The 13,325-nt window shown below is 33.6% G+C and overlaps 2 protein-coding genes and 1 long non-coding RNA gene across 3 annotated transcripts; 2 read left to right on the forward strand and 1 right to left on the reverse strand.

Annotated features, from left to right (window-relative positions):
* The first annotated feature begins 750 nt into the window (after positions 1–750).
* Positions 751–3,199, forward strand: LOC145563541 (ureide permease 2-like). Its single transcript, XM_081623988.1, has 7 exons — positions 751–829; positions 1,204–1,514; positions 1,596–1,734; positions 1,837–2,011; positions 2,117–2,225; positions 2,405–2,779; positions 2,875–3,199. Exons 2-7 carry the CDS (start codon positions 1,278–1,280, stop codon positions 3,025–3,027), a joined length of 1,188 nt encoding a protein of 395 aa, XP_081480114.1. The 5' UTR covers positions 751–829; positions 1,204–1,277; the 3' UTR covers positions 3,028–3,199.
* A 594-nt stretch (positions 3,200–3,793) lies between these two features.
* LOC145562238 (ureide permease 1-like) lies at positions 3,794–5,874 on the forward strand. Its single transcript, XM_081622449.1, has 6 exons — positions 3,794–4,162; positions 4,320–4,458; positions 4,554–4,728; positions 4,826–4,934; positions 5,190–5,564; positions 5,687–5,874. The coding sequence occupies exons 1-6, from the start codon at positions 3,926–3,928 to the stop codon at positions 5,837–5,839; spliced, it is 1,188 nt and encodes a 395-aa protein (XP_081478575.1). The 5' UTR covers positions 3,794–3,925; the 3' UTR covers positions 5,840–5,874.
* Positions 5,875–7,292: 1,418 nt separating this feature from the next.
* On the reverse strand, positions 7,293–9,967 carry LOC145562239 (uncharacterized). Its single transcript, XR_014094300.1, has 2 exons — positions 9,735–9,967; positions 7,293–9,021 (listed from the first exon to the last, which is right to left on the reverse strand). It is a non-coding gene; the product is annotated as an uncharacterized LOC145562239 (long non-coding RNA).
* Positions 9,968–13,325: the final 3,358 nt, after the last annotated feature.

Genomic DNA, 13,325 nt, shown 5'->3' on the forward strand with positions numbered 1-13,325 from the left:
GACCAATAATATAATATTCTATCTGTTTTTAAATGTTCTTACGTTAGAGAGTAATATTTTTATATCTTTAACACTATGTAAACTTCCATTTTCACTAAATCTTAACATTTACCATTTGCACAAAGTTATGAATAATGGGGAGTGCGTGGTTGGTTGTAACACAAATATAATAATACGGATTTGTTTTAGATGAAATAAATTGAAAATGCTCAAAACTTTTAGAAATAGACAAAAAATAAAAAGTGTTAAAAGTATTCATAAATGAAATTAATCATAACATGTGGTAAGAAAAAAAAAATTTAATTTCTTCTACTCGCATTTTTTACTTGACCTAATTTGACTTTTAAACTATTCACATTTGTACCTTTGACTTTCTTTTGTGATTTATACATTTGAAAAAAAAATAGTCAAATAAAATTATGTTTAAATTGTGTTAATAAATCTTATCATATTATTTAATTGTTATAATATTTATTTATAGAGAGTAAGGGATAGCTCAAGAAGTTAGAGTTTCTCTTCCGATTTCAAGACATTTTGGGATTGATGCTCATCTTTTGCCCTTGTGGCTCTCTAAACACCAAAAAAAAAAAAATTATAAAGAATTGAACTTTATGTATTGCTAAGTGTGATAAATGAAACTGGTCAAGTGAAAAAAAAAAAAAAAAAAAAAAAGGAAAAAAAACCAATATTAGTGACAAATTACAAATATCACTCAACCTACCCACTACTATGTGCTCATAACATGGAGTAGTAACTAGTAAGAAAACAAGAAACTATTCATTTAAACTTCTTTTTGCTCCATTGTCAACATATCATATCGGAGTATTTGGTAAGCTTACTTCCTAAATGAAGTAATTATATTCCATATAAAGTTTTAATAATAAAAAAATTATACAATAATCTCAAGTTTGTTTATTTAATTACTACATGTGTTTTTGTTACGAAATTTCCTGTATATTTACCCTCTTGTTAGGCCTAGGAAATTAGAATATTACCATGCTTTTACAAAATATAAATAAATATGACAGCATTCAAGAGTGTGTGTTTAAAGTATTATTGTTCATGTATAAAGATTGAATACTGTATTTGGTTTTGCATGAATTTAAAATCTTAATGAAAGAGCTTGCTATTTAATTCTGTATGATTTTTTTTTTTTTTTTTTTTTTTTTGTAATGATAACAAGTAAAATAATGTGATGATCAGGAGTAAAGGAACAAAGTTCAGTCATATTTGATCAGAAAATAATATTAAGGTGTCAGTCAGCTGAGTTATAAGTAATGTATGCGGTGGAAAGCAAAGGAGGAGCAATAGCATGTATGCTCTTATCATTGCTGTTCCTGGGGACATGGCCTGCTGTGTTAGCCTTCCTCGAAAGGCGAGGCAGGCTTCCTCAACATACTTATCTTGATTACTCCATCACCAATCTCTTGGCTGCTGTGATCATTGCCCTTACTCTTGGTCAGATGGGGGATGCCAAGCCTGGCATGCCTAATTTCCTCACCCAACTTCATCAGGTTGATCATATTTTCTAAATAATTCCGTATTTTTTAGAACTAGTAGTGATTTATGGACTTTTAAAGTGTTCGTTGTTGCAGGACAATTGGCCTTGTGTGTTATTTGCAATGGTGGGTGGAGTAGTCCTGTCTATCGGAAATTTATCTACACAATATGCTTGGGCATTAGTCGGGTTATCAGTAGTAGAGGTGGTTGGTTCTAGCATTACTGTCGTAATTGGTATGTTTTCCTTTTTGTTACAAGCTCAACCCTTCTTTTTTCAATGATATAAGACTTTTTTCTTAGAGGCTCACTATGATGGTGTGCTTTCGATTCTTACAGGCACCACACTAAACTACTTCCTCGATGACAAAATTAACAAGGCTAACATTCTTTTCCCGGGTGTTGCATGTTTCCTGATTGCTGTCATTTTGGGTTCACTTGTTCATTCATCTAATGCATCCGATAACAAGAAAAAGCTGAGTCATTTGTCAAGTGGTTTCGAAGACAAGGCAGGGTATGATTCACTTCTGTTCTTATTCTGTTTATGGTATTCAGAATTATATGAAACAGCTTAGTTTTTAAACTGAGACATTTTTATCAGCAAAATCACTTTTGACAGTAATAAGGGTGCTTCAGTGGATCCTGAAAAGGGAAGACAAACTAAGGTAGTGGCACATTTCGGGACAGCAGAGTACCTCATAGAACTTGAGAATAAGAGATCCATAAAGGTATTTTGAGTGGCTTGATACACTCGACTAGCATATACTATATCAATAATTAGATTAGATTATTTATATGTGTAACAGTTAGTATCACACTTCCTAAAAGCCTTCTTTAAGTGTTTGTATTATATTGAATACATCAGTTATCTATCATATTTAAACTCAATTACATCATTTATTTGTAGGTGTTTGATAAGGGCATTTGGCTAGGACTCGCTATAACTTTCTTTTCCGGGATCTGCTTCTCTATGTTCTCTCCAGCCTTCAACCTAGCAACAAATGACCAGTTCCATCTCCTACAGAAAGGGATCCCTCATTTGATGGTTTACACTGCTTTCTTCTACTTCTCGGCCTGTTGTTTCATGGTTGCCATAGTTCTGAACATCATATTCCTATACTATCCTATATTGAACTTGCCCAAGTCATCGTTTAAGGCGTACCTGGCAGACTCGGAAGGAAGAGGGTGGGCCTTACTTGCAGGGTTTCTCTGTGGTTTTGGGAATGGCCTTCAGTTCATGGGAGGCCAGGCTGCAGGTTATGCTGCAGCTGATGCTGTTCAGGTATGTCAGATCTCATCCACAGCGCGTACAAATCCTTGGATTAATTCTGAATACATGAAATTAACTTAAATAAATTTTTGGACCGTAATTATCAGGCACTTCCTCTGGTTAGCACCTTTTGGGCCATACTACTATTCGGCGAGTACAGAAGATCTTCAAGAAGAACATATGTATTACTAGTTAGCATGTTGCTGATGTTCATTATAGCTGTTGGTATCCTGATGGCGTCTTCAGGACATAGGAAATGATTAAGCGTCAAATAAATTTGGATATTAGGCATTTTATACACAGAAGTGCAGATTATGTTGAACACCAACTGTAACATTCTGATAAATAAAAAGGTTACTTATTTCTATATGGCTCCTCCCCTGCCCTAAGAACTACAGCTGCTTCTGCACTTTTTTTTTTTTTTTCCTTTTCTTTTTTGCTTTATTTCTTTCATTATAAGTTTAAGAGATTAAAACATGTTGGATGAAAGTTTGACAACTAATTGTTGACGCCCAAAAAGACAGGAATGTGTAATTTCTCTCACACGAGAGCCAGTTGCTCTATTAGGCTTGAAGTGTGCATGTATATTAGGCCTCCTCATAATTGTGTTGAGCCCGAAAAGATAACCAGATCTCACATGCCTATTCATCATACTAGTAATCAAATTCTAAGTAGTTTGTAGGATTACCTTGGGAGCCAAGGAAATTTAACGGTAGGTATTCTATCATACCTTTTTTTTGTTTTTTTTTTTTTTTTAAAAAAAAAAAAAAAAAAAAAAAAAAAAAAAAAAAAAAAAAAAAAATCTTTTATGCATCCTTCTTATGTCCTTGATCATCAAGTAATCCTATAACGAATCAAAAACCTAATTAACATCAACATAGCACGAAGTCCAACATCTTATGTACACTACTATATACTTGTTTTACATCAAGTATATAAAAAAAAAAATCACTATTTCGTTAGGAATTACAGAAACAGCTTAAATTTTTAGAAGTCTGAAACTTTAATATTTCGTTAGTAATTTTTCTCATCAAATTTCAGTTAAAAGTAAATTCTTGTAAACATTCTTCTTAATACTTGTATATATTTGTATATATTTTGATCAAGAAGAAAATACAAATAGAGTGTAATTTGTGTATAAGTGAGTTAAATAGAAAGATGCTTGTAGTAGAGAGCAAAGAAGGAGCAATAGTATGTATGTTAATAGCCTTGTTGTTCTTGGGGACATGGACAGCTATTTTAGCCTTACTCGAAAGGCGAGGCCGTCTTCCTCAACATAGTTATCTTGATTACTCCATTGCCAATCTTTTAGCTGCTGTGATCATTGCTCTTACTCTTGGTCAGATTGGTGATGCTAAGCCTGGCATGCCTAATTTCTTCACCCAACTTTCTCAGGTCACCTCTTCTCTTTCTTTATATTATTGTTTAAACAAGAGAATTTTCTTTAATGTAAGAATATTATTGGTGTAATACTATGTGTATTAGTACAACAATTAACAATCTTTTGGTAACATTTACTTGTGTTCATATATAGTAAGGGTGCTTGTTGCAGGATAACTGGCCATGTGTGTTATTCGCAATGGCGGGTGGAGTAGTCCTCAGTATCGGAAATCTATCCACGCAATATGCTTGGGCATTAGTAGGGTTATCAGTGGTAGAGGTGGTAGTTTGTAGCATTACTGTTGTAATAGGTATTTTCCTTTTGCTGTGAATTTAATCTTTCTTTGGACAAGTTGAGGTTGTTTGTAATGAGATGCTTACTATGGTTTGAAATCTTTCTTTACAGGAACCACATTGAACTATTTCCTTGATGACAAAATTAACAAGGCTGCAGTTCTTTTCCCCGGTGTAGCGTGTTTTCTGATTGCTGTTATTTTAGGCTCATTTGTTCACTCATCTAATGCCTCTGATAACAAAAAGAAACTGAGCCATTTGTCAACTGGTTTTGAAGACAAAGCAGAGTAATTTTCACTTCTTCTCTTAGAAGAATTATAAAATGAATTGAAATTGGTGGGTTTGTATTCTAATGCAATTCTGTAACAAAATCAACTTTGACAGTTACAAGGGTGCTTCAATGGATCCTGAAAAGGGAAAAGAAACCAAGGTAGAGGCACAATTTGGGACTGCAGAATTCCTCGTTGAACTAGAGAATAAGAGATCCATAAAGGTATTCTACTTCAACAACTGCAACAAATTTCTAGGGATGACCTATAATATTTCCTATGGTAGTACAAAATCATATACTCCGTAATATGTTACATCACAATAGTTACTCAGTAGCACCTAAGTACAAATTGATATCTATACTGTATATGAGATTTGTGATTGTGAAACTATTAGTGCCATCATTTTTAAACTCTGCCTTCCTGTAGTGCTTATATCAGATACATCAGTTATTCAGTAATCTCTCAATAATTTGTAGGTATTTGATAGAAGCATCTGGCTTGGACTTGCTATAACTTTCTTTTCAGGAGTGTGCATCTCTCTATTCTCTCCAGCATTGAATATAGCAACAAATGACCAGTTCCATCTCCTAAAGAAAGGAGTTCCCCATTTGGTGGTTTACACTGCTTTCTTCTACTTCACGGTCTCTAGTTTCGTGGTTTCTGTTGTCCTTAACATCATATTCCTATACCGCCCTATCTTAAAATTGCCAAAGTCATCGTTTAAGGCCTACCTGGCAGACTCGAAAGGAAGGGGTTGGGCTTTACTTGCAGGGCTTCTCTGTGGTTTTGGGAATGGCCTTCAGTTCATGGGAGGTCAGGCTGCTGGTTATGCTGCAGCTGATTCTGTTGAGGTATGTTAAATTTCAATCACTGCCCAAACAAATATAACAAGTCATTTTATTCATTTTTTTCCTGTTCCAATTCAATTATTTTACTGATGCACTTGTATAAATTTTTGGATGGTATTTATCAGGCACTTCCTCTGGTGAGCACCTTTTGGGCTATACTATTATTCGGCGAGTACAGAAATTCTTCAAGAAAAACATATACATTGCTAGTTAGCATGTTGTTGATGTTTGTTGTGGCTGTTGGTGTCCTCATGGCATCTTCAGGACATAGGAAATAATATAGCTTCGAAATATTGTACAAGTACATACTTGTATAAATAATATATTAGGCCAGGCCTTCTGAATGCAGTTATGCAACACTGATTTCTGTTAAGCACTGTATGAAACATTTTAAGTCTAAAGTAATAAGTTTACACTTGATAATTAAGGTGAAAAAAAAATATGAGATCTTACCCTTGGAGTTTATCAGATCCAAAAATATTGCATAGCCTCTATTATTAAAATTAATTCTTAGATTTATCAAACTCAAAAACTTTTTTGTGCCGGGATAATTTGATAACAAACTTGATTACTTAAAATTGATTTTGTCACTTGCTTCTAAGGACGAGAGTGACAAAATTAATTGTTCAAAGTTGTAACTACAGGTCTTAAAAATAAAAAAACCAACACTATTAGATTTGTTTTGAAAATTACACTATTAACTATTACTAAAACAAGTCATGCTAATATTATGCACATTTTTCGAATAAAGAATTTTCACCTTTTTAAATAAATAATAAAATATTTCACCCAATAATTAAGCTACTTATGAATAAATAATCTACAATAGTTCATCAAATTTTTTTAATAGTTCAATTGGACAATAAAGTAGTTTTGTGCTCAGACAATGTCTCGAGGTGATGATTAAAATTGGAATAAACTTTAAACCCAAAGTTATAATTCATAATTCGTAACACAAATCGTCAATATAAACACTAATTCATACTCTCTTTGCCATATAATCAATTGTATGAGTTGAAAGAATGGATCTAGATGGATTTGAACCACCAACCCCCAAACATAATTTGGGCGCTCTTTCCATTTAGAGCTTATAGATCATGATTCACCTCACATAACATGAATTTTTAACCGAGGTCCCCGCATCATGCTTTTTCTCAATTCTCATAACAAGACTATCCTGAAGCTCAAAAAAAAAAAAAAAAAAAAAAAAAAAAAAAAAAAAAAAAAAAAAAAAATCACAAGGCTAACAGCGCAGCTCAACACACAAAATAGCCGAAGAGTCTAACTTGCCCGTTGTCATTTGTTTCAAGCCCTCATCCTCTCCTACCATCCGATCCATATCCAATAATTAACTAAGCTGAACACTGAACACTCTGTGAGACTGACAGACTGAATAGGCAAAACGAAAGACAAAGATCAAATAACCGCACAACAATCAAACTGATTGCGATGAGCATCATCTTCTACTCCCAGGAAGTGTAACACAAAGGAACTTCATAATTATTCAAGTAATAAACCAAAAAAAAAAAAAGGACAGACTTAAGCAATTTATAATCTATTAATCATATTATTATAAATTGAATAAATAAAGGTAAGGCAGGGAAAACATATCTTAGAGAAATAGTCAACAATCAATCAAGAAATATTATTAATAGGTGCAAATCTCACTTTGACAACAGCAACTCAGCATTGAATCGTTGAAGTTGTGATATTGGCAAAACATATCAAGCATCAACAATCAACACTTCAACTATTCTTTATTCCTTTGGCGTTGAGAACATATTCAGTTTACATTCAACTGTGAACAAGTACTGTAATCATAAATATCAAAGCTTTCTAACGAGCATATTTGATAGTGCCTCATTGCTAGGCTAACCATCCATGCAAAACTAACAAGCGGCGACAGTTGTAGACGTGCAGATGGGATCCGATCCTCAAAATCAGAACAGCAACTTGGCCACATATCGTTAGAGTATCAACAGTCTGGCACCTAAAATGAATAAAACCTGTAGAGGAAATTCTAATACAAAAGTGTACAAGGAGAATGACACAATTTCTATTACATCAATAATTAAACACTTGCAAGACTCACCACTATTGTTCTTGGTTCAAAGTAATGTAAAATGCAAAACAAAAGCAACAAAGAGCAGAATTTTAATTTTAAAAAAAAAATCAAAAATTGCTCGTTGGTAATAGATTGTTTGAATAAAATTGAGCATCAAGTTGCTTGAACAGAATGTATAATAAATAAACCTAGAATCTACTTCAAGGATTACAGTGGCATGAAGCTGTGAAACTAAATACTTACATGGTTGGGAGATTGCCAAACAACCCCAAACAATATGCTTTTCAAAAAATTATAATCTGTATGGGGTAACTACACACATGTTGACATATGAGGATTGGTGCAGCGTACACATATACGATGGTGCAGTACATATAAACAAGGATGACCTATCTGTGCAATTGGCAAGTAGTAATCACATTTGCAATACCCTCTACAAATTGCGTGGGAGTTGCTTAATCAGAGTAGCTTATTCAAAAACATGGTTGCCTATTCTTTGGATAAATATGGGAACTGAATGTAGCTTTCCACATGAGAATGTTCATGGAAGTTATGGAGTAAGTTTGTATGGGTAACTTAATGAAGAGACGTGACATTCTCAAAATAAATTAAGTTCTAAATAAGCAGAATTTCCCAAAATATACTCTGTACAAGACAATTGTAGGAGGCCTTGAAGCCCTAATATGCAAAAGTTTCAAAGAGCAAGGTTCTGTGCATGCAAACAATTTCGAAGACACCAATTGTAAGACGCCTTGATGTGAATAATGACACCAACTTAACCTTTGCAGATTGCATTGCAATTTAGTCGTACTAAGTAATAAAAGAGGGAAATTAGAAAGGATTTTGATAAATATACCTTGGCAAAATTGGATCTTGGCCATATGTTGTCCAACGCAATCATTTGATTTGATCGATGTGACAATAGCGGTGGAGTTTGATGATTCAAGCGCAACGGGTGCAGGGAAAGGGAGACAAATTAAGAAAAACAGAAAGAACACACGCACACACCGTTGGGAGAGCCGGGAAAAACCCCGTGCCATCTCCCAACAAAACCACAAAAAACGATCTTTTATTGACATTGATGACCTGCCAAGCAAGCACACCCGACATGGCAAAGGTCGACTAACAAGACCAATTCACAAAAACAAGGAAAACACTCCATTCTCCCCAACACACTAACCCTAATAATGCCACTTTCTCATCCACATATAATAAACTCACCAATAACACAGTACATACTATATGAACACACCATAACATTGGGAGAGCCAAACAGCAGCGCAGCCATCTTCTTATATGGCTCTATCAGCCCGCTGAATCGTGCAGAACATCCGACGATCAAGCAAGACCAAACCACTAGTCGTCTAGTCCACACATCAGAGCACTGCAAGAGTCCTGGTTCCAACCAGCAATATAGTAAAAATCAAGCGACTGTAAGATTTTCAGTTATACTAGAAATCAACACACTCAAGCTAAACACATAAATTCGTCCAACCAAACAAGCAAAGATGAATCAAGCTTCTTGAATCGCATGAAATCATTTACATACATGATCTTTAAATTTCAATTTCAAACCTATAAAGATCAAATTTAATATTCATCACATACCAATAGAGAGTCAATAGAACGAAAACAATAACCAATTTCAAGTTTTCCAACAATAAAGAGAGATATATGCAGCAATCAAATTCTTGAAATAATAGCGATATAATCAAATCCAAACAGACAAAATAGCCTAAATTCACAGAGATATATTCATATCCAAACAGAAAAATTAACCTAAATATTCGTAAATTTCAATCAAATTAAACAAAAAGAAATATAACGTGAAAGTCATACGATTAAGCAATTTTGCAATAAAAACTTTAATAATCTGGAAAATTCGTCGATCTTATTCTTATTAGATATGCTTGAATAACAATAATCAAAAACATAAAACGATTCAAAGAAAGGCAGAGACAACATATTCGAATCAAATTCAAATCTCCTACGCCAAGCGATCATAAAATTCTACCGAAACAAAGAGAAAACACTGAAAATTTCAAGAAATCATAATTTCTGCAAATAAATCATAATTGAGTGAATAAGATCAGATAATAAATTAATACCTCCAAAATCAATCAAATCTGCAAAAAGTGAAGAAATAATCAGGAATAGACGCGAACCAAACCAAATAAATCATTGAACAATTAATCAATGAATTTGAAGCACGATCAATTGATTAATTTGAAGTACGATTAATGGATTAATTTGAAGAACGAAATTTTTTTTCGAGAAATATGATCGAGGTGAAGAAGACATGGTTAAGAGGAGAGAGAAAAGGATTTTTTTTTTTTTTTTGACAAGAGGGAAAAGGAATTAGAAAACAGGTAAAAGTATCAGATATATATAGTGGATCAAGAAAAGTAATGGACGGTTGAGATTGCATGGTTAATAGATGATCGGACAGTTGTGCCTTCAGTTAATTGCTCAAAAGGACTTGGTATTATAGGTTTGGCGGAAAAAAAGGGGCTATTAATAGAGTGGATAAAGTTTTGGCGGTTAAATTAGGCCACATCATTAGGATGCGAAAAATATTAGCTGGTAGGTAAACACAATTTCTACTTTCTTTATTTAAAATTGAAATAGTAACAGGTCGGGTTTGGGTCATATTTTGAGTTGTTTGGGTCGTTTTTTTTGGAGTGGTTTAGATAATTACAAATTATGATAAACAGGTCAAATTGAGTAAATTTCGAGTCATTTGGGTCAGGTCAGGTCGGCCAAATTGGGTTCTATCTTACTCCCTCCGTCCCCAAAACTTCGACCCTTTTGGCCTAATTTTAGTCCCAAAATAATCTACTCATTTGCATTAAAATACCCACCAGTTTACAACAATACTTGTGCAAAATTAACTTCCCACACTAGTGGAAAAAACGCCATCCGTAACGGGCAGTGTCCGTTACGTATGCGGCCGTTACGGATGGCCATTATTATTCGTAACGGGCGTTGTCCGTTACGAATAAGTTCTTATTCGTAACGGGCATATAAAATGTCCATTACGAATAACCGGTTATTCGTAACGGGCGTTTCAGGTGCCCGTTACGAATAAGTCCTTTTTTGAACTAAAATAAGTCCTTATTCGTAACGGGCACTAAAAACGCCCGTTACGAATAACCCATTATTCGTAACGGACACTTTATCTGCCCGTTACGAATAAGGTTTTATGGTGTATCTTAAGTACTTATTTGTAACGGGCAACAAAAACGCCCGTTACGAATAAGTGCTTATTTGTAATTGACAAATTCCTTGCCCGTTACAAATAGTCATTAAATTAAATTTTTTTTTTATTAAATTTCGGCAGCATGTATTTATATATAACTAATATATTTTAATTAAAACCTGTTATAATAAACCTGTTCCTGTAGATAAACAATTATACCGACTTTCGTAAAAATTAATACGACATAATATAAAATTCTAGTATAATATTACAAATAAGAACTTGTATAAATTTATCCAACACATACAACGAACAACACTAATAATATTATTAATGTTCTACCTAAGCAAATTGTTATGCATTCAATAAATACTTTGTCCTAAAGTAGTGCGCCCATTATTCTCGAACCACATTCAACTCGTCAACATCATACGGGGCTTTTCTTGGACAATAATCCTATATAAAAAAATTAAAAAAAAAACATATAAATGAGGTTACAAAATAAAAACAATCCATAATAAAAACAATCATTTGAATAAATGTGATGGTCCAAATTATAGAATTAAAACTCAAAATATAGAAATAAAACACATAACATCCATAATTAACTTATATTTTGGTTTCTATGAATTGAAATCAATGAAATAGGACCATTTACTCACTTTTGGGAGCATATAAAGCCAAAAAGGCTTCAAAATTGCCTAAGGGGCTTCTATCTTTCCCATCTTTCATGTATTAGTCCAAATTATAAAAATAAAACACACAACATCCAAATTATTTCATGAATTGAAATCAATGAAATAGGACCATTTACTCACTTTTGGGAGCATATAAAGCCAAAAAGGCTTCAAAATTGCCTAAGGGGCTTCTATCTTTCCCATCTTTCATGTATTGGTCCAAATTATAGAAATAAAACACACAACATCCATAATTAACTTATATTTTGGTTTCTATGAATTGAAATCAATGAAATAGGACCATTTACCCACTTTTGGGAGCATATAAAGCCAAAAAGGCTTCAAAATTGCCTAAGGGGCTTCTATCTTTCCCATCTTTCATGTATTGGTCCAAATTATAGAAATAAAACACATAACATCCATAATTAACTTATATTTTGGTTTTTATGAATTGAAATCAATGAAATAAGACTATTTACTCACGTTTGGGAGCATATAAAGCCAAAAAGGCTTCAATATTGCCTAAGGGACTTCTATCTTTCCCATCTTTCATGTAATGGTCCAAATTATAGAAATAAAACACACAATATCCATAATTAACTTATATTTTGGTTTCTATGAATTGAAATCAATGAAATAAAAAAAAAACCTAATTAAGTAATTGCAATTAAGCAAATTGACACAAGGGTTACAAAATTGGGGGAGGAGAGCTTACAGGAAGCTGGGAATTTCTTGAGCGGGACCGAGCTTGAGCTGCTTCAATGGAGAGAGCTTGGCAGTGAGAGATGGAGTCGCGACAATTTGAAATCAGAGTGCGCTTTAATGGAGAACTCAGAGTGCGCTTCAATGGAGAACTTAGAGTGCGCTTTAATGGAGAACTCAAAGTGCGCTTCAATGGAGGAGAAGAGTGAGGATGATAGGAGCAAAAGCAAGAGAGAGAAATGAGCAACCCGAACTGAGCGAACTGAGCTTGGAGCTGCTTCAATGGAGTTGAGGACGACGACCACGCGCGGGAGATGCTTCAATATTGGAGAAAGAAAGGGGAAATATTTTGAGAGAGAGAGTGAGAAAGGGGAATGTAAACATTTAGGGTTTACTTTGAAACATTATTCGTAACGGACACAACTTGTTAGTTACGATTAGTTGGTTATTCGTAACTGGCAGAGTAATGCCCGTTACAAATAACCACTTATTCGTAACGGGCACCAATATGTTCGTTACGAATATCTCTTTTCCTGCCTAAGTCACAACTTTTTTGTAACGGACATTGGATTTGCCTGTTACAAATGATGTATTTGTAACGAAACATCATATGCCCGTTACGAATAGCTTGTTACAAATAAGATTTTTTCCACTAGTGCCATATAAAATTTTGTTTTTTCCGTGTATATTTAATACTTTATCTCTCTATTTTTTTACAAACCCCATTCCAATATGTTTTTATTTCTTTTTATTTAAGTTTCTTAATAACCGAGAAATCAATTCAAAAGGGTCAAAGTTTTGGGGACGGAGGGATGGAGTAGTACTAATTTGAATTTGGAATAGGAATTGACGGGTGTAATAGTAATTGAAATATAAAATTTTATAGAGAATGTAAATTTATGGTCATAATATTAAATACTCGTAAATATTAAGTTTTCTAGGCAAATTAATAGAAATTTTATACGGGACAAAGTGACTATATACTTCCGAGAAGAAGAAGAGAAAAAAAAAACTATAGATTGATATGATAATACTGAAGAACGAGACAACAATTAGTGGTTCCGAGAACCAAAGAGTCTGTTAGCTATTTCAATTGTAAAAAGAGATTACTCTGTATTAGA

The sequence above is a fragment of the Chenopodium album genome, chromosome 10, assembly GCF_948465745.1.
Source record: "Chenopodium album chromosome 10, dcCheAlbu1.1, whole genome shotgun sequence".
In the NCBI taxonomy this organism is placed as follows: domain Eukaryota; kingdom Viridiplantae; phylum Streptophyta; class Magnoliopsida; order Caryophyllales; family Amaranthaceae; genus Chenopodium; species Chenopodium album.

Bases quoted from the DNA above. Each gene is read 5' to 3' on its own strand.
- LOC145562238 (XM_081622449.1), top strand. From the start codon at position 3,926: ATGCTTGTAGTAGAGAGCAAAGAAGGAGCAATAGTATGTATGTTAATA. The intron at 4,459-4,553 runs GTATTTTCCTTT...CTTTCTTTACAG, and splicing joins TAGCATTACTGTTGTAATAG to GAACCACATTGAACTATTTC. The intron at 4,729-4,825 runs GTAATTTTCACT...CAACTTTGACAG, and splicing joins GGTTTTGAAGACAAAGCAGA to TTACAAGGGTGCTTCAATGG.
- LOC145563541 (XM_081623988.1), top strand. From the start codon at position 1,278: ATGTATGCGGTGGAAAGCAAAGGAGGAGCAATAGCATGTATGCTCTTA. The intron at 2,012-2,116 runs GTATGATTCACT...CACTTTTGACAG, and splicing joins GGTTTCGAAGACAAGGCAGG to TAATAAGGGTGCTTCAGTGG. The intron at 2,780-2,874 runs GTATGTCAGATC...CGTAATTATCAG, and splicing joins CTGCAGCTGATGCTGTTCAG to GCACTTCCTCTGGTTAGCAC.